This window comes from Bombina bombina, chromosome 7, assembly GCF_027579735.1.
Source record: "Bombina bombina isolate aBomBom1 chromosome 7, aBomBom1.pri, whole genome shotgun sequence".
NCBI lineage: Eukaryota > Metazoa > Chordata > Amphibia > Anura > Bombinatoridae > Bombina > Bombina bombina.
The window spans coordinates 513,718,147-513,745,025 of NC_069505.1; the positions used below are offsets into that span (position 1 = coordinate 513,718,147).

A 26,879-nucleotide genomic window follows, 5' to 3' on the forward strand; every position below is an offset into this window, starting at 1 on the left:
CCCCTTGAAGGGAATGTTAAGCAGCTTCGGTTTTGAAGTAACGTCAGCTGACCATGATTTAAGCCATAGCGCTCTGCGCGCCTGGATAGCAAAACCAGAATTCTTAGCCGTTAGTTTAGTCAAATGAACAATGGCATCAGAAACAAAAGAATTGGCTAGCTTAAGTGCTCTAAGCTTGTCAAGTATTTCATCCAATGGAGTCGCTACCTGTAAAGCCTCTTCCAGAGACTCAAACCAGAACGCCGCAGCAGCAGTGACAGATGCAATGCATGCAAGGGGCTGTAGGATAAAACCATGATTTAAGCCATAGCGCTCTGCGCGCCTGGATAGCAAAACCAGAATTCTTAGCCGTTAGTTTAGTCAAATGAACAATGGCATCAGAAACAAAAGAATTGGCTAGCTTAAGTGCTCTAAGCTTGTCAAGTATTTCATCCAATGGAGTGGCTACCTGTAAAGCCTCTTCCAGAGACTCAAACCAGAACGCCGCAGCAGCAGTGACAGATGCAATGCATGCAAGGGGCTGTAGGATAAAACCTTGTTGAATAAACATTTTCTTAAGGTAACCCTCTAACTTTTTATCCATTGGATCTAAGAAAGCACAACTGTCCTCGACAGGGATAGTAGTACGCTTTGCTAGAGTAGAAACTGCTCCCTCCACCTTAGGAACTGTCTGCCATAAGTCCCGTGTGGTGGCGTCTATTGGAAACATTTTTCTAAAAACAGGAGGGGGAGAGAACGGCACACCTGGTCTATCCCATTCCTTAGTAATAATTTCTGTAAACCTCTTAGGTATTGGAAAAACATCAGTGCACACCAGCACTGCATAGTATTTATCCAGTCTACACAATTTCTCTGGCACTGCAATTGTATCACAGTCATTCAGAGCAGCTAAAACCTCCCTGAGTAACACGTCTAACTCCAGAGCTATCTCGCTTTCCTCTAAATACAGGTAGTCTGGCTAATACCGCTTACAGTGTATTATCCATGACTGCCGCCATGTCTTGTAAAGTAAACGCTATGGGCGCCCTGGATGTACTTGGCGCCATTTGAGCGTGAGTCCCTTGAGCGGGAGTCAAAGGATCTGACACGTGGGGAGAGTTAGTCGGCATAACTTCCCCCTCGTCAGATTCCTCTGGTTATAAATTTTTTAAAGACATAATATGATCTTTATTGCTTAAAGTGAAATCAGTACATTTGGTACACATTCTAAGAGGGGGTTCCACCAAGGCTTTTAAACATAATGAACAAGGAGTTTCCTCTATGTCAGTTATGTTTATACAGACTAGCAATGAGACTAGCAAGCTTGGAAAACACTTTGAATCAAGTTAACAAGCAAATATAATAAACGGTACTGTGCCTTTAAGAGAAACAAATTTTGTCAACATTTGAAAAACAGTGAAAAAAGGCAGTAAATCAAACGAAAATTTTACAGTGTATGTAATAAGCTAACAGAGCATTGCACCCACTTGCAAATGGATGATTAACCCTTTAGTTCAAAAAACGGATCAAAAAAACGTTATAGACGTTTTTAACAGTCACAACAAACTGCCACAGCCTGCTGTGGCCCTACCTTCCCCAATAAACGATTTTGGAAAGCCTTTGAGCCCTTCAGAGATGTCCTATAGCATTCAGGGAACTTCTGATGGAAGCTGGATATCTCAGTCTGTAATTTTCACTGCGCAAAAAAACGCTAAAATAGGCCCCTCCCACTCATACTACAACAGTGGAAAGCCTCAGGAAACTGTTTCTAGGCAAAATTTAAGCCAGCCATGTGGAAAAAAATAGGCCCCAATAAAGTTTTATCACCAAAGCATATATAAAAACGATTAAACATGCCAGCAAACGTTTTATATTGCAATTTTAAAAGGGTATTACCCCTGAGAGTAAGCATGATACCAGTCGCTATTAAATCACTGTATTCAGGCTTAACTTACATTAATCCGGTATCAGCAGCATTTTCTAGCATTTTCCATTTCTAGAAAAAATTGTAACTGCACATACCTCATAGCAGAGTAACCTGCACGCCATTCTCCCGCTGAAGTTACCTCTCTCCTCAGACATATGTGAGAACAGCAATGGATCTTAGTTACAACCTGCTAAGATCATAGAAACCTCAGGCAGATTCTTCTTCTATTTACTGCCTGGGATAAAATAGCACAACTCCGGTACTATTTAAAAATAACAAACTTTTGATTGAAGAAAAAAAACTAACTATATTTCACCACTCTCTCTTACTACCTCCATGCTTGTTGAGAGTTGCAAGAGAATGACTGGATATGGTAGTGAGGGGAGGAGCTATATAACAGCTCTGCTGTGGGTGTCCTCTTGCAACTTCCTGTTGGGAATGAGAATATCCCACAAGTAATGGATGATCCGTGGACTGGATACACCTTACAAGAGAAACCACCTTATCAGCATGGAAAACAAGATAAGGCGAGTCGCATTGCAATGCAGATAGTTCAGAACCTCTTTGAGCCGAAGAGATAGCAACTAAAAACAGAACTTTCCAAGATAGAAGCTTAATATCTATGGAATGCATAGGTTTAAACGGAACCCCTTGAAGAACTTTAAGAACTAAATTCAAACGCCATGGCGGAGCAACAGGTTTAAACACAGGCTTGATTCTAACTAAAGCCTGACAGAACGACTGAACGTCTGGAACATCTGCCAGACGCTTGTGTAGTAGAATTGATAAAGCAGATATCTGTCCCTTTAAAGAACTAGCTGATAGCCCCTTCTCCAATCCTTCTTGGAGAAAGGACAAAATCCTAGGAATCCTGATCTTACTCCATTAGTAGCCTTTGGATTCGCACCAATAAAGATATTTACGCCATATCTTATGATAAATTTTCCTAGTGACAGGCTTTCGAGCCTGAATCAAGGTATCTATGACCGACTCAGAGAAACCCCGCTTGGATAAAATCAAACGTTCAATCTCCAAGCAGTCAGCCGCAGCGAAACTAGATTTGGATGCTGGAATAGACCTTGAATCAGGTCCTGTCTCAGAGTCCATGGTGGAAGAGATGACATGTCCACCAGGTCCGCATACCAAGTCCTGCGTGGCCACGCAGGTGCTATCAAAATCACTGAAGCTCTCCCTGTTTGATTCTGGCAATCAAACGAGGAAAGAGAGGAAATGGTAGAAACACATAAGCCAGGTTGAACGACCAGGGTACTGCTAGAGCATCTATCAGTACTGCCTGAGGATCCCTTGACCTGGACCCGTAACAAGGAAGTTTGGCGTTCTGACAAGATGCCATCAGATCCAATTCTGGTGTGCCCCATTGCTGAATCAATTGTGCAAACACCTCCGGATGGAGTTCCCACTCCCCCGGATGAAAAGTCTGACGACTTAGAAAATCCGCTTCCCAGTTCTCCATTCCTGGGATATAGATTGCTGATAGATGGCAAGAGTGAGTCTCTGCCCATCGAATTATTTTGGTAACCTCTATCATCGCTAGAGAACTCTTTGTTCCCCCCTGATTGATATATGCTACAGTCGTGATATTGTCCGACTGGAATCTTATGAATCTGGCCGAAGCCAGCTGAGGCCACGCCTGAAGAGCGTTGAATATCTCTCTCAGTTCTAGAATATTTATCGGGAGGAGAGCCTCCTCCTGAGTCAACAAACCCTGTGCTTTCAGAAAATTCCAGACTGCACCCCAGCCCAATAGGCTGGCGTCCGTCGTCACTATGACCCATGCTGGCCTGCGGAAACACATTCCCTGGGACAGATGATCCTGTGACAACCACCAAAGAAGAGAGTCTCTGGTCTCTTGATCCAGATTTATCTGAGGAGATAAATCTGCATAATCCCCATTCCACTGTTTGAGCATGCATAGTTGCAGTGGTCTGAGATGCAAGCGAGCAAACGGAACTATGTCCATTGCCGCTACCATTAGTCCGATTACCTCCATACACTGAGCCACTGACGGCTGAGGAATGGAATGAAGAGCTCGGCAGGTGGTTAAAATCTTTGATTTCCTGACCTCCGTCAGAGAATTTTTCATGTCCACCGAATCTATCAGAGTTCCCAGGAATGGAACTCTTGTGAGAGGGATAAGTGAACTCTTTTTTATGTTCACCTTCCACCCGTGAGATCTTAGAAAAGCCAACACGATTGTCCGTGTGAGACTTGGATAGTTGGTAAGTCGACGCCTGAATTAAGATATCGTCCAGATAAGGTGCCACTGCTATGCCCCGCGGCCTTAGAACCGCCAGAAGGGACCCTAGCACCTTTGTGAAAATTCTGGGAGCTGTGGTCAACCCGAAGGGAAGAGCTACAAACTGGTAATGCTTGTCCAGAAAGGCGAACCTGAGGAACTGGTGATGATCTTTGTGGATAGGGATGTGTAGATACGCATCCTTTAAGTCCACGGTGGTCATATATTGACCCTCCTGGATCATTGGTAAAATAGTCCGAATGGTCTCCATCTTGAAGGATGGGACTCTAAGGAATTTGTTTAGGATCTTGAGATCTAAAATTGGTCTGAAAGTTCCCTCTTTTTTGGGAACCACAAACAGATTGGAGTAGAACCCCTGCCCCTGTTCTGTTTTCGGAACTGGGCAGATCACTCCCATGGTATATAGGTCTTCTACACAGCGTAAGAACACCTCTCTTTTTGTCTGGTTTACAGACAATTGAGAAAGATGGAATCTCCCCCTTGGAGGAGAATCTTTGAAATCTAGAAGATACCCCTGGGTTTGAAGAAATTAAAAACTAATATTTTATCACCTCTTTCACTTTACCCTTCTTAGTACTAAGAGGATCTATATAGACAGCTCTGCTGTGGTGCTCTTTGCCACTTCCTGTTAGTAGGAGGATAATATCCCACAAGTAAAGGATGAATCCGTGGACTCGTCGTACCTTATAGAAGAAATAAGGAGATTCACTCTGCAATGCTGAAAGCTCCGAAACTCTTCGAGCTGAAGAAATAGCAACGCTGAAAGCTCCGAAACTCTTTGTGTCGAAGAAATAGCAACCAAAAACAAAACCTTCCAGGATAACATCTTAAAGGGACAGTCTAGTCCAAAATAAACTTTCATAATTCAGATAAGGCAGTTAATTTTAAACAACTTTACAATTTATTTTTATTAACAATTTTGCTTTGTTCTCTTGGTATTCTTAGATGAAAGTTAAATCTAGGAGGTTCATATGATAATTTCTTAGACCTTGAAGACGGCCTCTTATCTGAATGCATTTTGACCGTTTTTCACCACTAGAGGGTGTTAGTTCTTGTGTCTCATATAGATAACACTATGCTCACGCACGTAGAGTTACCTAGGAGCCAGCACTGATTGGCTAAAATGAAAGTCTGTCAAAAGAAGTGAAATAATGGGGCAGTTTGTAGAGGCTTAGATACAAGAAAATCACAGATAAAAAGTGTATTAATATAACTGTGTTGGTTATACAAAACTGGGGAATGGTAAATAAAGGGATTATCTATCTTTTTAAACAATAACAATTCTGGTGTAGACTGTCCTTTTAATATCCAAAGAATGCATAGCTTTAAACGGAGCCTGTTGAAGAACTCTAAGAGCCAAATTTAGACTCCAAGGAGTAGTAACATACTTAAACATAGGCCGGAATCTAACCAGGGCCTGACAAAAAGATTGAACATCTGGCACATCTGCCAGACGCTTGTGTAACAAAATAGATAAAGCAGAAATTTGACCCTTCAAGGTACTTGCAGATAAACCATTCTCCAGACCCTCCTGGAGAAAAGACAAAATCTTAGGAATCCTAACTCTACCCCAAGAGAACCCTCTGGATTCACACCAATACAGATATTTACGCCATATCTTATAGTAAATTTTCCTAGTTACAGGCGTATGAGCCTGAATCTAAGTCTCAATTACCGACGAAAACCCCTGCTTAGATAATATCAAGCTTAGATAATATCAAGTGTTCAATCTCCAAGCAGTCAGCTTCAGAGAAACAAGATTTGGATGAAGGAAGGGCCCCTAAAGTAGAAGGTCCTTCCTCAGCGGAAGTCTCCAAGGTGGGAGAGATGACATCTCCACCAGATCTGCATACCAGATTCTGCGAGGCCACGCCGGTGCGATGAGAATCACCGACACCCACTCCTGTCTGATCCGAGCAATGACCGAGGAAGGAGAGCAAACAGAGGAAACGTATGCCAGACTGAAATTCCAAGGAACCACCAGAGCATCTATCAGTACAACCTGAGGATCCCTTGACCTCGACCTGTACCTCGGAAGCTAGGCATATTGACGAGACGCCATGAGATCCAACTCCGGCTGTCCCCATTTGAGAATCAAGCTGGAAAACACCTCCGGATGAAGTTCCCACTCCCCCGGATAAAAAGTCTGTATGCTCAGAAAATCTGCTTCCCAATTGTCCACCCCTGGAATGTGGATCGCAGACAGACAGCAGTTGTGAGTCTCCGCCCACTGAATAATCTTGGCTACCTCTGTCATGGCCACTCTGAGTTCCTCCCTGATGATTGATGTAAGCCACAGACGTTATGTTGTCCGACTGAAACCAGATAAACTGGGCTGAAGCTAATTGGGGCCAGGCCAGAAGAGCATTGAAGATTCCCCTTAGCTCTAGAATATTTATGGGAAGAGCTGACTCCTCCCGAGTCCATAAACCCTGAGCCTTTAATGGGCCCCAGACAGCTCCCCATCCTAGCAGACTGGCATCCGTTGTCATGATCAACCAGGTAAGCCGGCAAAGGCAGGTTCCCTGGGAGAGAAGATCTTGAAACAACCACCACGGAAGACAATCTCTTGTTGCCTGATCCAGAACAATTTGCGGAGACAGATCCGCATAATCCCCGCTCCATTGCCTGAGCATGCATAATTGCAGCGGCCTGAGATGGAACCGAGCAAATGGAATGATATCCATAGCTGACACCATAAGACCAATAACCATCATACACTGAGCCACTGATGGCCGAGGAGAGGCCTGAAGAGAAAGACAAGAGTTGAAGATCTTTGTTCTTCTGGCTTCTTTCAGAAAAATCTTCATTGCTAGAGAATCTATTATTATTCCCAAGAACACCACCCTTGTAGCTGGAATCAAGGAACTTTTTCCTAAATTCACCTTCAATCCGTGGGAGTGCAGAAAAGACAACAACAACTTTGTGTGGGAGTTTGCTAGTTGAAAAGATGGCGCCTGAACAAGAATGTCGTCCAGATAAGGCATCACTGCAACACCCCGCAACCGGAGCACCGCCAACAATGCTCCCAGGACCTTTGAGAAAATTCTGGGAGTTGTTGCAAGACCGAATGGAAGAGCCACAAACTGAAAGTGTCTGTCTAGGAACGCAAACTTCAAAAACTTGTGATGGTCCCTGTGGATGGGAATATGCAGATACGCATCCTGTAAATCCACTGTGGTCATAAACTGACCCTCCTGAACCAAAGTAAGAATGGAACGAATAGTGTCCATCTTGAAAGACGGATCTCTGAGGAACTTGTTTACGCTCTTGAGATCTAAAATAGGTCTGAAAGTTCCCTCCTTTTTGGGAACTACGAACAGATTGGAACAGAATCCCAGACCCTGCTCCTGTACTGGAACAGGAACTGTCAGAAAGATCCTTGACACAACGTAAGAACGCCTCTCTCTTTATCTGGTCTACAGATAATCTTGAGAGAAGGAACCTGCCCCTGGGTGGAAAGGTTTTGAACTCTAATTTGTATCCTTGGGAAACGATGTCCACCGCCCAGGGATCCGGAACATCCTGAACCCAGGCTTGAGTGAAAAAGTATAAAGTCTGCCCCCTACAAGATCCGCTCCCGGATCGGGGGCAGACCCTTCATGCTGACTTTGAGTCAGTAACAGGCTTCTTAGATTGCTTCCCCTTGTTCCAAGACTGATTGGACTTCAAGGAGGACTTGGACTGTACCTGCTTGGAAAAGGAGGGGGAAGGCTTACCTGAAAAGTTTTGAAAGGAACGAAAATTACTCTGACGTCCTTTCTGCTTATTTCTCTTAACCTGAGGGAGAGAATGACCCTTTCCACCCATAATATCTGAAATAATTTCAGCCAAACCAGGCCCAAACAAGGTCTTACCCTTGTAAGGAATTGACAAAAGCTTAGACTTAGATGACACATCCGCAGACCAAGACTTCTACCACAAGGCTCTGCGTGCCAGAACAGCAAAGCCAGAGATCTTTGCTCCCAACTTGATGACCTGTAAGGAAGCATCCGTGATAAAGGAATTGGCCAACTTCAAAGCCCTGATCCTATCCTGAATCTCTTCAAGAGGAGTATCAGTCTGAATAGAATCAGACAACGCATCAAACCAGTAAGCTGCCGTGCTACTAACAGTAGCAATACACACCGCAGGCTGCCATTGCAAACCCTGGTGAACATACATTTTTTTTAAATAACGCCTCCAACTTCTTATCCATAGGATCCTCAAAAGAACAACTATCCTCTATGGGAATAGTGGTTCTCTTAGCCAAAGTGGAAACTGCTCCTTCTACATTGGGAACTGTCTGCCAAGACTCCTTAATAGAATCGGCTATTGGAAACATCTTCTTAAAAATTGGAGAAGGGGAAAAAAGAAATATCAGGCTTTTCCCACCTTGCAATAATCTCTGTAGCACGGTCTGGAACAGGAAATACTTCCACTGCGGAAAGAACATCAAAGTACTTACTCAGAATGGTTAGGGAACCTCTCTCAACGATGAGTAGATCTGCACTTCAACTTTTACCTCACTTCATCAAGGAGGCAAAGAAAATGACTGAGTATCAAGGGAAGTGGAAGGGATTTAAAGCTCTGGGGTGTTAGGGTATTTGCCTCCTACTAGTGGTCAAGAGGGGAATTCCCACACAAGATGACTCATGGACTCTGTCGATCTGATGAAAGACTTACTCAAGTGAGTGCTTATGCTTGAATATAAGGAGCAAAACTACAGGGTGGCATTTTCCCCCTCTGGCTGTCCTTCAGATTCCCATGTGTCAGCCCCTTATGCTGCTACTGTTTATTAGTCAAACAGCAGAAAAATATCCCACCCTGCTGATAGTAGGCCTATCCAAACTCTAAACTCTGTTCATAAACAGCTCAATTATTATGCAAATAAATCATCAGCCCTTGATACATCAAAAAAGGGAGAAAATGTAGTACTCACACTATGGATACTTGCTCCACAAGCCGCTGTGCAGGCAAATTGCTGTATAAAAAAACGTGTACAGAGTAGAGAGAAAGCCGTGGAATTTTAAATTTTTGGGTCAATCCACCTCACTCAAACAGCTAACATGAGATGAGATAGTAACATATGGCAGTAACATCCACAACCCTCTTTCAGGCTTCCATGGCATCTGATGACATCACTGAGAACAGACAGTTTGAACAATCCCCAAACAATATAAGGATTGCCATAGAAAGTCCAAATTGACTTTGTGCTGAACCTGCTCTACCGGCAATACAAGTGCAGAAAGCAACAAACAAGCGGCATGTAGCACCGAAAAATGAAGATTAAAATGAACTTTTATTCCATATGTTCCATACATTGAAGCTCAAGCACAGGACATGAGTAGCCACTGGATCGATCCCTCATGAGCCACAGGCTTGCTATTTTGCAATTTCTACACTAAGAACTGTGGCTTTATTGAAAATATGGTGTCTAAATGAAGTGTTATAATAATATGCATGTGCCACATTGCATTTTAATTTTAAACAGATAAATGGGATTGTTGTTGTGGACATAGCTAGGCCAAGGGGTACGTGGCTGACTTTTGCAGTTGATCAATTATAAGATTTGTGAGCCAAGGTTTTGTGTACATTTTAAATCACAAGAAATACACCCCGTCATTTCCCTATTCCAGTTATTATATTGTTGATGATCTGATTTACTTTCTTATATTAAAAAAAATAACATATAATAAAGATAGGTGTGAAACAATTAAGAAAGATTTCTTTTTTTTCTCTCCCTTTCTTTATATTTATATAAGTTACAAATTGGAGTAACAATGTTCTCAACAGAAAATTTTGCAAGCCAGGTGGCAATATGAAGTAGACGTGTGAGGGTGGTAATAGTTTGCAATATTATAAAGTTTTCTGTTATTTACATATTACGTAAGCTATCTAAAGCACAGATTTATTGCATAATTTAACAAAAAATAATTTAAAGGGACAGTCTACTCCAGAATTTTTATTTAAAAGATAGATAATCCCTTTATTACCCATTCCCCAGTTTTGCATAACCAACACAGTTATATTAATATACTTTTTACCTCTGTGATTAGCTGGTATCTAAGTCTCTGCAGACTGTCCCCTTATTATAGTTCTTTTGACAGACTTGCATTTTAGCCAATCAGCGCTGACTCATAACTCCACGGGATTGAGCACAATGTTATCTATATGGAACACATGAACTAGCACTGTCTAGCTGTAAACAAAATGTCAAAATGCCCTGAGATATAAAGCAGTCTTCAAGGGCTTAGAAATTAGCATGAGCCTTCTTAAGTTTAGCTTTCAACAAAGAACACCAAAAGAACAAAGCATATTTCATGATAAAAGTAAAATGGAAAGTTGCATGCCCTATCTGAATCATGTTATTTTAACTTTGACTAGCCTGTCCATTTAAAGATAAATTGTGCAACAACCATTAAAAAAAAGTTAGTAAATTTAGGTTAATATTGGCTTAAATTTTACCCAGGTGGTTATTAAAATTAAGTGGTGTGTCCACTAAGGCCCAAATTATGAGTGGAGCGTTAACAAAAGGGGTTTATCGTGGGTGTTTTCACGAGTCAGGTTTTCTGTTCGTATTACAAGTTGAAAGTAAACGCTACTGCTTAAGCGCAATCGCAATTTACACTAGAATGAAAGTTATAATAAAAGTTCACAGCAAAAACAACATGCTTAAAGAGACATTATACACTAGATTTTTCTTTGCATAAATGTTTTGTAGATGATCCATTTATATAGCTTATACAGGGTTTTTTTTTTTTTTTAAGTGTATAGTTTTGTTTATTTTTTAATAACATTGCTCTGATTTTCAGACTTCTAACCACGCCCCAAAACTTTTTGAGAATACCGACGTATAGCTACTCCAGCTTGCTTCTGTTAGTGTAAAGGGTCTTTTCATATGCAAAGGAAAGGGGAGAGGGGAGGGTCTGTTTTTCCCACTTGCAGTGGGTGTTCCAGCTAATTTTTTTAACAGAGCTAAACTGGGAGCTTCTAATTAAGTTTTTAAACAGTTTTATACTGGATTTTTAGATCAGTATCTGTGCATCTTATTCTTGATATAGTGTCTATTATATGCAGTTAAATGAAAAACAAATAATGCTTACCAGATAATTTCATTTCCTTCTGTTTAAGGAGAGTCCACAGCATCATTCCTTACTGTTGGGAAATACTGAACCTGGCCACCAGGAGGAGGCAAAGACACCCAGCCAAAGGCTTAAATACCTCTCACACTTCCCCCAGTCATTCTGCTGAGGGAACAAGGAACAGTAGGAGAAATATCAGAGTATAAAAGGTGGCAGATGAAAAATATAATTTAGAGGGCCGCCCATCGGGAACACGGGCGGGGGTTGTGGACTCTCCTTATACAGAAGGAAATTAAATTATCTGGTAAGCATAATTTATGTTTTCCTTCTTAATATAAGGAGAGTCCACGGCATCATTCCTTACTGTTGGGAAAACTATACCCAAGCTCTAGAGGACACTGAATGATAACAGGAAGGGACAAAAAGAGAGGCGGACCCTAATCTGAGGGCACCACAGCCTGCAAAACCTGTCTTCCGAAAGCTGCTTCAGCCAAAACAAAAACATCAAACTTGTAAAATTTAGAAAAAGTATGTTAGGAGGACCAGGTAGCCACCTTACAAATCTAATCCATTAAGGCCTTGGTCTTAAAGGCCCAAGAAGCCACTGCTCTAGTAGAATGAGCCGTAATCCTCTGAGGAGGTTTATGTCTCGCTGTCTCATAAGCAAAGCTGATAACACTCCTTAACCAAAAAGATAAGGAAGTCGAAAAAAACCTTCTGACGCTTACGCTTCCCGGAATAAAGAACAAACAAGGAAGAAGTTTGTCTAAAATCCTTAGTAGCCTGAAGGTAGAACTTCAAGGCGCGAACCACGTCCAAATTATGAAGCAAACATTCCTTTGAAGAAGAAAGATTGGGACACAAGGAAAGAACCACAATCTCTTGATTGATGTTGAGGTCTGAAACAACCTTGGAAGAAAACCTTAGTACATAGGACAGCCTTATCAGAATGGAACACCAGTTAAGGAGGCTCACATTGCAAGGCAGCAATCTCAGATACTCTGCGCGCAGAAGCAATGGCCAGTAGAAAAAGAACCTCCCAGGACAACAATTCAATGTCAACTTCATGCATAGGCTCAAACGGAGCCTTTTACAAAACCTTAAGAACAAGATTTAGACTCCAAGTAGGAGCCTAAGATCTAAACACAGGTCTGATCCTAGTCAGAGCCTTAACAAAGGATTGTATATCTGGAAACTCCGAGAGCCTCTTGTGCAGTAAAACAGACAGGGCCAAAATCTGTCCCCTCAGGGAACTGGCAGAAAGGCCCTTCTCCAGTCCATCCTGAAGAAACAATAGGATCCTTGCAACCTTAATTTTATGCCAGGAAAAAACACACTCTTCACACCAGAATAAGTAGGCTCTCCACACCTTATGATAGATGCGACAAGTAAACGGCTTACGAGCTTGAATGAGAGTATCAATAACTCTCTCAGCAAAACCTCTCTTGGCTAGGACTAAGCGTTCAATCTCCACGCAGTCAGCCTCAGAGAATCTAGATTTTGATGAACAAAAGGACCTTGTTCCAGCAGATCCCTGTGACAAGGTAACTTCCACGGAGGAGATGATGACATCCCCACCAGATCCGCGAACCACGTCCTTCGCGGCCACGATCGAGCAATCAGTATCACTGATGCCTGCTCCTGCTTGATGCGGGCCACTACCCGAGGAAGGAGTGGTAACGTCGGGAAAAGGTAAATTAGACTGAACGTCCAAGGCACTGCTAATGCATCTATTAACTCCGCCTGAGGATCCCTGGACCTCGACCTATATCTGGGTAGCTTGGACCCCATAGACAGGACCCCATGAGATCTATCTCCGGTGTCCCCCACCTATTGCATATCTCTGCAAACACTTCGGGATGGAGAGACGATTCCCCCGGATGAAAGGATTGTCTGCTGAGAAAATTCGCTTCCCAGTTGTCCACACCCGGAATGTGGATCGCTGACAGCAAACAGCTGTGGGCCTCTGCCCACTCCAGAATCTGAAACGCTTCCCTCATTGCTAGGGAGCTTCTCATTCCACCCTGATGCTTGATGTAAGCCACCAACGTTATATTGTCTAATTGGAATCTGATAAACTGGGACAAACCCAAAAGGGGCCAAGCCTTCAGAGCATTGAAGATTGTCTGAAGTTCCAGAATGTTGATCAGGAGGGAGCATTCCTCCTGAATCCCTAGGCCTTGTGCCTTCTTGGTACCCCAAACAGCTTCCCATCCTGATAAGCTTGCGTCTGTAGTCACAATCTCCCAGGATGGTCTTAAGAAGGATGTCCCTCGGGACAGATGATCTGGACAGAGCCACCAAGAGAGCGATTCTCTTGAGCGGTTTTCCAGAGAATTCTGTTGAGACAGATCCGAATGATCGCCGTTCCACTGCCTCAGCATGCACAGTTGCAACGGTCGAAGACGGAACCTGGCAAAGGGAATCATGTACATGCTGGACACCATGAGACCAATCACCTCCATACACTGAGCCACAGAGGGCCTTAAGGAGGTCCGGAGGGCAAGACATGCCGAAGCTAGCTTGCAACGTCTCTGGTCTGTTAGAAATATCCTCATGGATATGGAGCCTATTATAGTACCCAGGAATTACACCCTGGTACTTGGGATAAGAGAACTGTTTTCTAGGTTTATCTTCTATCTATGAGATCGAAGAAGATAGAGAAGAGATTCTGAATGGTCCTCCGCCAGACGAAAAGATAGTGGTTGTACCAGAATATCATCCAAGTAGGGAGCTACTGCTATACCCCGGGTTCTGGCAACGGCTAGAAGAGCCCCTAGAACCTTCATAAAAATTCTTGGGGCAGTAGCTAGACCAAACAGAAGTGCAATGAACTGGAAGTGCTGGTCCAGGAACGCAAACCTTAGGAACTGGAAGTGGTCCTTGGGGATTGGAACGTGAAGGTAAGCATCCTTCAAATCTATATAGTGGTCATGAACTGTCCTTCCTAAACTAAGGGAAGGATGGACCTTATTGTCTCCATTTTGAACGAGGGGACATTTAGAAATTTGTTTAAGCACTTTAGGTCCAAAATCGGACTGAAAGTCCCCTCCTTCTTTGGGACCACGAAAAGGTTTGAATAGTATCCCAAACCTCTTTCTGCGATAGGCACCGGGACAATTACTCCTAAGGAGGACAGATCCTGCACGCACCCCAGAAAGGCTTCTCTCTTTTCTGGTCTGGAAGACAAGATTGAGAGGAGAAATCTGCCCTTGGGTGGATGAGACTTGAAACCTATTTTGTATCCCTGACCTATGACCTTCAGGACCCATGGATCCTGCATGTCCCTGAACCAAGCGTCTGAAAAGAGCGTCAGTCTGCCCCCCTACACGATTAAGAGCCGGATCGGGGGCCGCCCCTTCATGCCGATTTAGTCTTGGCGGGCTTCTTGCTCTGCTTGGACTTATTCCAGGACTGAGCAAGCTTCCAAGTACTCTTGGTTTGCTCGGGCTTAGCGGAAGACTGCTGTCATTGGGATTTATCAGAACAAAAGGAACGAAAATTAGAAACCTGTCCCTTAGACTTGCTCTTTTTATCTTGCGGTAGGGAGGCACCCTTGCTCCCTGTAGGGATAATGGAGTCCAGGCCTGGACCAAATAAAATCTCTCTCTTAAAGGGGAGGGAAAGAAATCTGGACTAAGAAGTCATATCCGCAAACAAGGACCTCAGCCAGAGCCCCGACAGGCCTGAACCGAAAGTCAAGAAGCCTTAGCATTTAGGCGAATAATCTGCATGTTTGCATCACAGACAAAAGAATTAGCAATTCTCAAGGCCTTAATTCTTTCCTGGATAACGTTATTAATTAATTCCGATAAGGAGTCGCACCAGTAGGTAGCTGCTTCAGCAACCGCAGAAACAGCAGCTGCTGGTTGAAACACATATCCCGTATGTTGAAACATCTTTCTTATAAGAGTTTCCATCTTTTTATCCATCGGCTCTCTGAATGATGAGCTATCCTCAAGCAGGATAGTAGTGCTTTGGCAAGCGTGGAGATCGCGCCATCCACCTTAGGGATGGAACCCCACAACTCCAATTGAGTGTCCGGGACCGGAAATAATTTCTTAAAAGAAGATGAAGGGGAAAAGGAAGATCCAATTCTGTCCCATTTGTTCTTAATAATGTTCACCATCTTTATAGGCACAGGAAAAGTTAAAGGCACTACCCTGTCCTCGTAAACTCTGTCTTATTTAGGAATCAAAAGTTCATCAGGCAGCTTGGCCTCTGGAACCTCTAAATGTAAACAGTACTTCCTTTAGAAGAAAACGTAAGTGTTCAATCTTAAATCTAAAGGCTGGTTCCTTCGCAGCAGGAAGCTTAGAGGCAGCAGACTCCGTCCCAGAAAGTTCATCCTCTGAAGCCTCAGAGTGCAACTCATCCTCGGATACTGAGACAGAGCAGTTAAATCCAATAAATTACACGATGACCCCGGGGCAGGAGAGCTATGTTTAACCATTCGCTTGCGTTAAGCAGGGCGAGGTAAAGCACTGAGGGCCTCAGACACCGCCGTTTTTAACTGCGCAGTAAAATCTGGAGTGGTACTAAAAGGGTTAACGTTCTTTTGACCGATTAACATTGTCAAGGCATGTGGAACATAATTGAGAAGGCGGGCATACCAAAGCCTCCTCACAATATAAACAGGTATTACTAATTGGAATAGAGGGAGTACCCTCTAATATATCAGAATCCTCCATAGGTTAAGCTAATGACAGCAGGAAACAGAAAATAAACAATCTTTAATTCTCAAAAACGGCACCTTTATACTCCCAATGGCTGGGGCACTCACCAACTCCTAGACCCAGACAATACAGAGAAATAGCGTATTCTCCGACAGCCAGCTTGGTCAGGAAAGAGGAAATGAAAGCGAGACCACACCCGGTCACATGGTGCGCAAGGCTGGTCCACCCCAGCTATGAGAAAAAGCGCGCCAACCGACAAGCTGCGCAGCACTCAAAGTGAAAGTAAAAACATGTGCGTTCCAGCCACATAAACAGTCTATGAGCCCAATAAATCTCACACATAAAGCAGCATAAAATCAAAGCATCACATTTGATTAATCCCCACTGTTCAATAATCCCCCTCAGGAGATATTAACCCATGATTCTATTAAGATAAAAGGAGCGACACTGTGACCCTGCCTTCTAGCATTTTCAACATATGTAAAAATGGAAACGATCTTACCATAATCCATGCTGTGGAACAGAAACACAGCCTCTCAAGTGTGACAGTCTTGTAGCATCGCTCCTGACATGGACTTGAGTGAGAAAACAAGCAGGCAGTGAAACTCATCAGCACTGATTGCTTAGGAGCTGTTAGCAGGCAGTCTGGATGGGTTCGCAGACTCTCACTGAGAGGCTGACAAGACTACTTAAAACTCCAGTCCCATATCGAAGGGCAGATACCCTTCCTAAGGAACTACTTCGAAATCTTCTGACACTTCTCTGCCATCCTCCTGTGATTAAAGGCAAAGAATGACTGGGGGGTGGGGGAAGTGGGAGAAGTATTTAAGCCTTTGGCTGGGGTGTCTTTGCCTCCTCCTGGTGGCCAGGTTCGGTTTCTCCTAACAGTAAGGAATGATGCCATGGACACTCCTTATATTAAAAAGGAAATTAGTGTCTACTGTCCCTTTAATTGTAAAAAAAAAGATTTTGTTATAGTGTTGTCACTAAACATTTTTATATATAGTTTTGTTTAATTATTCACCTTCATTATTTGCTTGATTTTCATCTTGATCAATCTTCTGAACATCAAAAACATACGGGTCTTCTCCAATAACAATCTTTGAGACAAGTGAAGGTTTCACATCATCATATCCTGTAAGAACATATTTCTGTGAAATCTCAACACTACATATTGGTCATTCTAATTATTAGAGCAAACAGTTAAAGTGGTGGAAAATCCAAGCATTTGTGAAATGCTAGGATTTCCCAGTACTAAAAATAAATAGGGTCTTCAGCATAGTGTGGTGCGGCTAGAACCACTATTGGCTGAGAGGTGGAAACATTACCATTGGGAAAAGAAAAAAAAAAGAAAACTTATGCCATGGGTGGCCAGAGCTGCATAGTCCAGCAAGGAGGCCGCGGTAAAGAAAAGGTACTTTTAACATACCTTTATTAACATGCATGACTTATGGTCCCATTTATTTTTAGTGCTGGTAAATCCTAGCATTTTTGAAACGCTAAGATTTACCATCACTTTGATTAAAGTTTGCCCTTTACAAAACATAAATTATGCTTACCTTATAATTTCATTTCCATCGAGGGGAGGAGAGTCCACGGCTTCATTCATTACTATTGGGAATTAAGAACCTAGCCACGAGGAGGAGGCAAAGACACCCCAGCCAAAGGCTTAAATACCTCCCCCACTTCACTCATCCCCCAGTCATTCTGCTGAGGAAACCAGGAACAGTAGGAGAAATATCAGGCTATAAAAGGTGCCAGAAGATGATGAAATTTAGGTCCGCCCCACGGAGAACGGGCGGGAGCCGTGGAATCTCCTCCCCTCGATGGAAATGAAATTATCAGGTAAGCATAATTTATGTTTTCCATCTAAAGGGGAGGAGAGTCCACGGCTTCATTCATTACTATTGGGAACGTATACCCAAGCTCTAGAGGACACTGAATGAAACCGGGAGGGTAAAAGGCTGACCCTAATCAGAGAGCACCACAGCCTGCAAAACCTTTCTCCCAAAAACAGCTTCCGCAGAAGCAGAAACGTCAAATTTGTAAAACTTTGTAAAAGTGTGTAAGGAGGACCAGGTAGCCGCCTTACAAATCTGCTCCATAGAGGCCTCATTCTTGAAGGCCCAAGACGAAGCCACAGCTCTAGCTGAATGAGCCCTGAGCCTCTGAGGAGGCTTATGTCCCGCTGTCTCGTAAGCCAAGCGAATCAAGCTCCTCAGCCAAAAAGATAAAGAAGTAACAGAGGCCCTCTGCCCCTTGCGCTTCCCAGAATACACCACAAAAAGAGATGTAGACTGTCTGAAATCCTTTGTAGCCTGAAGATAGAACTTCAAGGCACGAACCACATCCAAGTTATGAAGAAACCTCTCCTTTGAAGAAGAAGAAGGGTTAGGACACAAAGAAGGAACAACTGTTTCCTGATTGATGTTACGGTTAGACATCACCTTGGGGAGAAACCCCAACCCAGTGTGAAGCACAGCCTTATCCGCATGAAACACCAGATAAGGAGGATCACTTTGCAAGGCAGCTAGCTCAGATACTCTCGTGCCGATGCAATAGCCAACAGGAAAATAACCTTCCAGGACAGAATTTTAATGTCCAAAGAATACATTGGTTCAAACGGGACCCTCTGCAAAACCCTAAGGACTAAGTTTAAGCTCCAAAGCGGAGCCGACTGTTTAAAGACAGGCCCGATTCTAGACAGAGCCTGAACAAAAGACTTGATGTCAGGAAGCACAGCGAGTCTCCTATGTAACAAGACTGATAATGCCAAAATCTGTACCCTTAAGGAACTAGCAGCAAGACCTTTCTCCAAACCATCTTGGAGAAAGGCCAGAATCCTGGATACCTTCACCTTATGCCATGGATATCCATGCTTCTCACACCAGGACAAGTAGGTCCTCCACACCTTATGGTAGATGCGACAAGTGACTGGCTTCCTTGCCTGAATTAGAGTATCAATCACACTTTGGAAAAGCCTCTCTTGGCCAAGACTAGGCGTTCAATCTCCACGCAGTCAGCCTCAGATAATCTAGATTTCGATGTTGAAAGGGGCCCAGCAGATCCCTGTGACAGGTTAAACTCCACGGCGGAGAGGACGACATCCCCACCAGATCCGCAAACCACGTCCTCCGCGGCCACGATGGAGCAATCAGAATGGCCGGGGCCCGCTCCTGTTTGACGCGTGCCACTACACGAGGTAGAAGCGGTGGAAAAATGTAAGCTAGGCTGAATCCCCAAGGAACCACTAAGGCATCTATCAGCTCTGCCTGGGGATCCCTGGACCCCGACCCGTATCGAGGAAGGTTGCAATTGAGCCAGGACATCATGAGATATATCTCCAGCATTCCCCATCTGTGACAAATCTCCGCAAACACCTCAGGGTGAATAGACCCCGGACGGAAGGATTGTCTGCTGAGAAAATCTGCTTCCCAGTTGTCCACACCAGGAATGTGAATCGCTGAGAGCGAGCAGTCGTGGGACTCCACCCACTCTAAAATCCGATACACCTCCCTCATCGCGAGAAGGCTCCTCGTCCCCCCGATGGTTGATGTAAGCCAACGAAGTAATGTTGTCGGTCTGGAATCTGATGAAACTGACCGACCCAGAGAAGGCCATGTCTTAAGAGCATTGTAGATTGCTCGTAGTTCCAGGATGTTGATTGGAAGGAGAGACTCCTCCCTGGGCCACGTTCCTTGTGCCATTCTGGCACCCCACACAGCTCCCCATCCTGTCAGACTGGAGTCCGTGGTCACAATCTCCCAGGACGGCCTCAAGAAGGATATCCCCATGGACAGTTGCTCCGGACGGATCCACCAAGAGAGGAAGTTCCGAGTCCGAGCATCCATGGATATCAGCTGTGATAGATCTGAATGATTGCCGTTCCACTGTCTCAACATGCACAACTGAAGAGGTCTGAGATGGAACCTGGCGAATGGGATGACATCTATGCTTGACACCATGAGACCTATCCCCTCCATACATTGAGCCACCAACGGGCTTGCGGAGGACTGAAGGGCAAGACAGGTGGACTCCAGCTTCCTGCACCGCTGATCTGTGAGAAATATATTCATGGACATTGAGTCTATTATCATGTACAGGAACTCAACCCTGTTGCTGGGAACCAGGGATTTCCTGAGTTGATCTTCCAACCGTGAGATTGGAGTAGCAAAAGAAGAGCCCTCAAATGATCCTCTGCGAGGCTGAACGACGGCGCCTGAACTTGGATGTCGTCCAGGTAAGGCACCACCGCAATGCCCCTGGATCTGGCCACTGCAAGTAGTGCCCCCAGAACCTTCGTGAAGACTCTCGGGGCCGTCGCCAGACCAAAAGGAAGGGCCACAAACTGGAAGTGTTTCTCCAGAAATGCAAATCTTAGGAACCTGAAATGATGTGAATTGGCACATGAAGGTAAGCGTCCTTCAAATCTACAGTTGTCATGAACTGTCCCTCTTGAACTAGGGGCAGAATTGACCTGATGGAACACTCAGAAACTTGTTTAACCCTTTAAGGACACAGCTTTCAGTTTACTCAATTGTTTTATGACGGAAAAATTCCGTCATATGTCCTTAAGAGGTTAAACACTTTAGGTCCAGAATCGGGCGGAACGTGCCCTCCTTCTTTGGAACCACAAAAAAGGTTGGAATAGTACCCTAGAACCCTTTCTGCTAGGGGTACTGGTACGATAACCCTGAGAGAGGTGAGATCTCTCACACACCCTAGAAAGGCCTCTCTCTTCTCTGGTCTTGAAGACAGGTTTGATAGGAGGAATCTGCCCTCAGGCGGATGGGATCTGAACCCTATCCTGTAACCCTGGGAGACATCTTATAGAACCCAGGGGTCCTGAACGTCCTGCAACCAAGCTTCTGAGAATTGAGATAATCTGCCCCCTACGAGATCTGGAGACCAGTAGGGGGCCGCCCCTTCATGACGATTTATTCTCAGCGGGCTTCTTGCTCTGCTTAGACTTGTTCCAAGATTGAGCCGGCTTCCAACATCCTATGGACTGGTCCGCTTTCGCGGCGGGTTGCTGGTGCTGGGCCTTGTCCGCACGAAAGGGACGAAAAGTAGATCCCTTGGGCTTAGCCTTCTTATCCTGCGGTAAGAAAGCTCCCTTGCCTCCCGTAACCGTGGATATGATCAAATCTAATCCTGGACCAAACAGGATCTTTCCTTGAAAAGGGAGGAACAACAGCCTCAACTTGGAGGTCATGTCCGCAGACCAAGATTTTAGCCACAGAGCCCATGCTAAAACAGAAAAACCTGACACCTTAGCATTCAGACGAATAATCTGCATATTGGCATCACAGATGAAAGAATTGGCGACCTTCCGCGCCTTCATCTTTTTCTGTATCTCGTCGATGGATGTCTCCCCTTTGACCATTTCCCACAGGGATTCGCACCAATATGTCGCAGCTCCGGCGACCGCCGCAATGGCTGCTGCTGGCTGAAAAACAAACCTAGTGTGCTGAAACATCTTTCTCAACATGTTTTCCAGCTTTTTATCCATGGGCTCTTTAAACGACTAACTATGGGATGGTCCCCCACAGCTCAAGCTGAGAGTCCGGAACGGGGAACAGTTTCTTAAAGGAAGAAGGGGAAAAGTAAGAACCTAATCACTTCCATTCGTTCTTAATAATATTAGCCATCTTAACAGGAACCGGGAAAGACTGGAGGTACTACCCTGTCCTCGTATACCTTGTCAAGCTTAGGAATCGCAGGTATCTTAGGTTCCGGAACCTCCAGAGTAGCAAGCACCTGCCATAGCAGAAAGCGCAAATTCTCCATCCTAAACCTATAACCAGGCTCCTCTGCCGCCGAGGTTTAGATGACACGGACTCCGACCCAGAAGGGGCCTCCTCCGAAGAGTCGGAGTGGGCCTCGTCATCATATAGAGCCTCTGGATCTACCATCGGCGATGACAAAGCCGCTATGATGAACCCTACGCTTGCGCTTAGCAGAACGTGGTAAGGCATGGATCACTTTCGAAACCGCGGATTCAAGTTGGTCCGCAAAGTCTGACGGCCAACGAATCTCTCCCGAAGGAGTAACGGTTGGACCCCGGGGCGCTGCATGTGCAATCAGAGATGAATGTAGGGAACGCACCTCCCGGGACGAAGAGCCCTCAGAGGTGGACGGCTCAGTAGTACCAGACATCCGTTTACATTTAGATGTTGTAACTTTATCAGGTCATGTGGAACATAGTTGAGCAAGCTGGTCTACCAGAACCTCCTCACAATAAACACAGGAATGAGACTTTGTTAAGGAGGAAGAGCCCTCTAACGCATGAGAGTACTCCATCGCTTGCGCTTATGGGTAGACTAACTTAGTTTACAAAAAGGCACCTTTATACCACCTTCTAGGACCCGGACTACAGAAACCGCTATGTCTCCTGCACCACAGATCAACAAAGAAGGATAGACACACCCAGTCACGTGGAATGCCTGGCAGGACCGCCCCTGCACTAGGGAAAAGCACGCCAAAAATGGCCGTGTAGAATTCCCGCAAGTAACCTGAAAGTTCCACACATTGCCAGAGCCCCATCTCGCACATAACGCAGCAATGACACAATAAACAATCATGTATAAACCCCCCCTGTTCAATAATCCCCCTTCTAGAAATATTAACCCATGATTCTGTAAAGATAAAAAGGTGCCACACTGTGACCCTGTCTTCTATGTTAACATCATTAATAAAAAATGAAACGATCTTACCAGAATCTACGCCGTTGAACAGGAACATGGCCCTTCAAGTGTGACAGGTTAGTAGCGTCCCTCCTGACATGGACTTGAGAGAAGAAAGCAGGCAGCGAAATTCGTCAACGCTGATTGCTTATGGAGCTGTTAATATGAGTCGAGACGGTTTTGCAGAAAGACTCTTCCTGCATCTCCGGACTCTAACTTTTGCCCAGGCCCTCACGGAGAGGCTGACAGGACTACTCCGAACTCTGGCACTCCTCTGCCATCCTCCTGTGACGAAAGGCAAAAAATGACTGGGAGAAGTGGGGGAGGTATTTAAGCCTTTGGCTGAGGTGTCTTTGCCTCCTCATGGTGGCCAGGTTCTTAATTCCCAATAGTAATGAATGAAGCCGTGGACTCTCCTCCCCTTTAGATGGAAATGGTTTAACTCAAAGATTATGTGAAGTCCAAAATTGTATGTTACTCTGGAAGAGGAAATGTTACTGACTTAAACGTTTGCTAATTTTAAACTTATGAATAAAATAAAATAAAAATAAAAATGTGTGCAAGTATGAAATGAAGACCAGCTATCTGGCTTGCAAAGTTACACAACTGAGGTTTCTCAATACCAAGCCTTGGATGAAGCCCTAGCAGGATATTTCTTCTTCAATGTATATGACAACACAATCACATAGTAAATCTAACCAGTCATAGATAATTCTGAATTATTTTGACATATTATGGGACCAGAATAATAAAATAAAAGGTAAATTACTCTTCCTGATAACATTTCTGACACGCAGATAATACTTAATATAAAGGGATAGTAAACCCATAAATTATCTTTTATGATTCAGATAGAACATACAATTTTAAACATCTTTCCAATTTACTTCTATTATCAAATTTGATTCATTCTCTTGTTATCCATTGCTGAAAGAACAGCAATGCACTACTGGGCAGCTAGCTTAACACATCTAGTTAGCCAATCACAAGAGACAAATGTGTGCACGCCCCAATTAGCAGCAGCTCCCACTGGTGTATGATATGTGCGTATTCATTTTCAACAAGGGATACTAAGAGAACGAAGCACATTTGAAAATAGAAGTGAATTTAATAGTGTCTTAAAATTATATGCTCTATATAAATCAGGCAAGTTTAATTTTGACTTTCCTATCCCTTTAAGATCTCTTTTCCATGTAGGTCCATGAAAAAAAACCTAGAGTTCTGAGTAACAAAGAATGCAGAAACAATCTTGCAAATGAAACTCCAAAAAATTCACCATTTAAAGAAGAAAATAGTAAAAACATAATTTATGCTTACCTGATAAATTCATTTCTTTCATGGTGGTGAGAGTCCATGATCCATTACTCATGGGAATTACTCTTCTCTACCACTAGGAGGAGGGAAAGATTCCCAAACCCAAAGAGCTCTACAAAACCCCTCCCACATACCTCAGTCTAATGTATAGCCAAGCAAGTGAGGTAAAAAAAAAGGAATAAGAGCATAAAAGGATCAGGGAAAAAAGATGTGCTAAAAAAAAATCAAATAAACTATATAAAACCCCTCCCACCTCACTGTAAACTCACTCTGACATAAAGACAAGCAAAGATATAGGAGAAGAACCAAGAGCAAAGAAATAGAAGAAGGGAAAAAAGATGTGTGTAAGAAAAAAACACCACCCTGAAAGAAATGAATTTATCAGGTTAGCATAAAACTTAATTTATGCTTACCTGATAAATTCCTTTCTTCTGTTGTGTGATCAGTCCACGGGTCATCATTACTTCTGGGATATAACTCCTCCCCAACAGGAAATGCAAGAGGATTCACCCAGCAGAGCTGCATATAGCTCCTCCCCCCTACGTCACTCCCAGTCATTCGACCAAGAATCAACGAGAAAGGAGAAACCAAGGGTGAAGTGGTGACTGGAGTATAATTTAAAAGATATTTACCTGCCTTAAAACAGGGCGGGCCGTGGACTGATCACACAACAGAAGAAAGGAATTTATCAGGTAAGCATAAATTAAGTTTTCTTCTGTTATGTGTGATCAGTCCACGGGTCATCATTACTTCTGGGATACCAATACCAAAGCAAAAGTACACGGATGACGGGAGGGATAGGCAGGCTCATTATACAGAAGGAACCACTGCCTGAAGAACCTTTCTCCCAAAAATAGCCTCCGAAGAAGCAAAAGTGTCAAATTTGTAAAATTTGGAAAAAGTATGAAGCGAAGACCAAGTTGCAGCCTTGCAAATCTGATCAACAGAGGCCTCATTCTTAAAGGCCCAAGTGGAAGCTACAGCTCTAGTGGAATGAGCTGTAATTCTTTCAGGAGGCTGCTGTCCAGCAGTCTCATAGGCTAAACGTATTATGCTACGAAGCCAAAAAGAGAGAGAGGTAGCAGAAGCTTTTTGACCTCTCCTCTGTCCAGAATAAACGACAAACAGGGAAGAAGTTTGGCGAAAATCTTTAGTTGCCTGCAAGTAGAACTTGAGGGCACGAACTACATCCAGATTGTGTAGAAGACGTTCCTTCTTTGAAGAAGGATTTGGACACAAGGATGGAACAACAATCTCTTGATTGATATTCCTGTTAGTGACTACCTTAGGTAAGAACCCAGGTTTAGTACGCAGAACTACCTTGTCTGAGTGAAAGATCAGATAAGGAGAATCACAATGTAAGGCTGATAACTCAGAGACTCTTCGAGCCGAGGAAATAGCCATTAAAAACAGAACTTTCCAAGATAACAATTTTATATCAATGGAATGAAGGGGTTCAAACGGAACACCCTGTAAAACGTTAAGAACTAAGTTTAAACTCCATGGCGGAGCAACAGCTTTAAACACAGGCTTGATCCTAGCTAAAGCCTGACAAAAGGCCTGGACGTCTGGATTTTCTGACAGACGCCTGTGTAACAAGATGGACAGAGCTGAGATCTGTCCCTTTAATGAGCTAGCCGATAAACCCTTTTCTAAACCTTCTTGTAGAAAGGACATTATCCTAGGAATCCTAACCTTACTCCAGGAGTAACCTTTGGATTCGCACCAGTATAGGTATTTACGCCATATCTTATGGTAAATCCTTCTGGTAACAGGCTTCCTAGCCTGTATCAGGGTATCAATAACCGACTCAGAAAAACCACGTTTTGATAAAATCAAGCGTTCAATTTCCAAGCAGTCAGCTTCAGAGAAGTTAGATTTTGATGTTTGAATGGACCCTGTATCAGAAGGTCCTGTCTTAGAGGTAGAGACCAAGGCGGACAGGATGACATGTCCACTAGATCTGCATACCAAGTCCTGCGTGGCCATGCAGGCGCTATTAGAATCACTGATGCTCTCTCCTGTTTGATTTTGGCAATCAATCGAGGAAGCAGCGGGAAGGGTGGAAACACATAAGCCATCCCGAAGTTCCAAGGTGCTGTCAAAGCATCTATCAGAACCGCTCCCGGATCCCTGGATCTGGACCCGTAGTGAGGAAGTTTGGCGTTCTGGCGAGACGCCATGAGATCTATCTCTGGTTTGCCCCAACGTCGAAGTATTTGGGCAAAGACCTCCGGATGAAGTTCCCACTCCCCCGGATGAAAAGTCTGGCGACTCAAGAAATCCGCCTCCCAGTTCTCCACTCCCGGGATGTGGATTGCTGACAGGTGGCAAGAGTGAGACTCTGCCCAGCGAATTATCTTTGATACTTCTATCATTGCTAGGGAGCTTCTTGTCCCTCCTTGATGGTTGATGTAAGCTACAGTCGTGATGTTGTCCGACTGAAACCTGATGAACCCCCGAGTTTTTAACTGGGGCCAAGCCAGAAGGGCATGGAGAACTGCTCTCAATTCCAGAATGTTTATTGGCAGGAGACTTTCCTCCTGATTCCATTGTCCCTGAGCCTTCAGAGAATTCCAGACAGCGCCCCAACCTAGTAGGCTGGCGTCTGTTGTTACAATTGTCCAGTCCGGCCTGCTGAATGGCATCCCCCTGGACAGATGTGGCCGAGAAAGCCACCATAGAAGAGAGTTTCTGGTCTCTTGATCCAGATTCAGAGTAGGGGACAAGTCTGAGTAATCCCCATTCCACTGACTCAGCATGCACAATTGCAGCGGTCTGAGATGTAGACGTGCAAAGGGAACTATGTCCATTGCTGCTACCATTAAGCCGATCACCTCCATGCATTGAGCTACTGACGGGAGTTGAATGGAATGAAGGACACGGCATGCATTTAGAAGCTTTGTTAATCTGTCTTCTGTCAGATAAATCTTCATTTCTACAGAATCTATAAGA

The 26,879-nt window shown here is 44.0% G+C and overlaps 1 protein-coding gene across 1 annotated transcript in view; it reads right to left on the bottom strand.

Moving 5' to 3' along the window:
* Positions 1-26,879, bottom strand: part of LOC128666928 (zinc finger protein ZFP2) — a 298,618-nt gene that overhangs the window by 77,316 nt on the left and 194,423 nt on the right. The window contains exon 9 of the mRNA XM_053721748.1: positions 16,949-17,059. Within this exon, the coding sequence (XP_053577723.1) occupies positions 16,949-17,059 (111 nt within the window). The remainder of the gene's footprint in view (positions 1-16,948; positions 17,060-26,879) is intronic.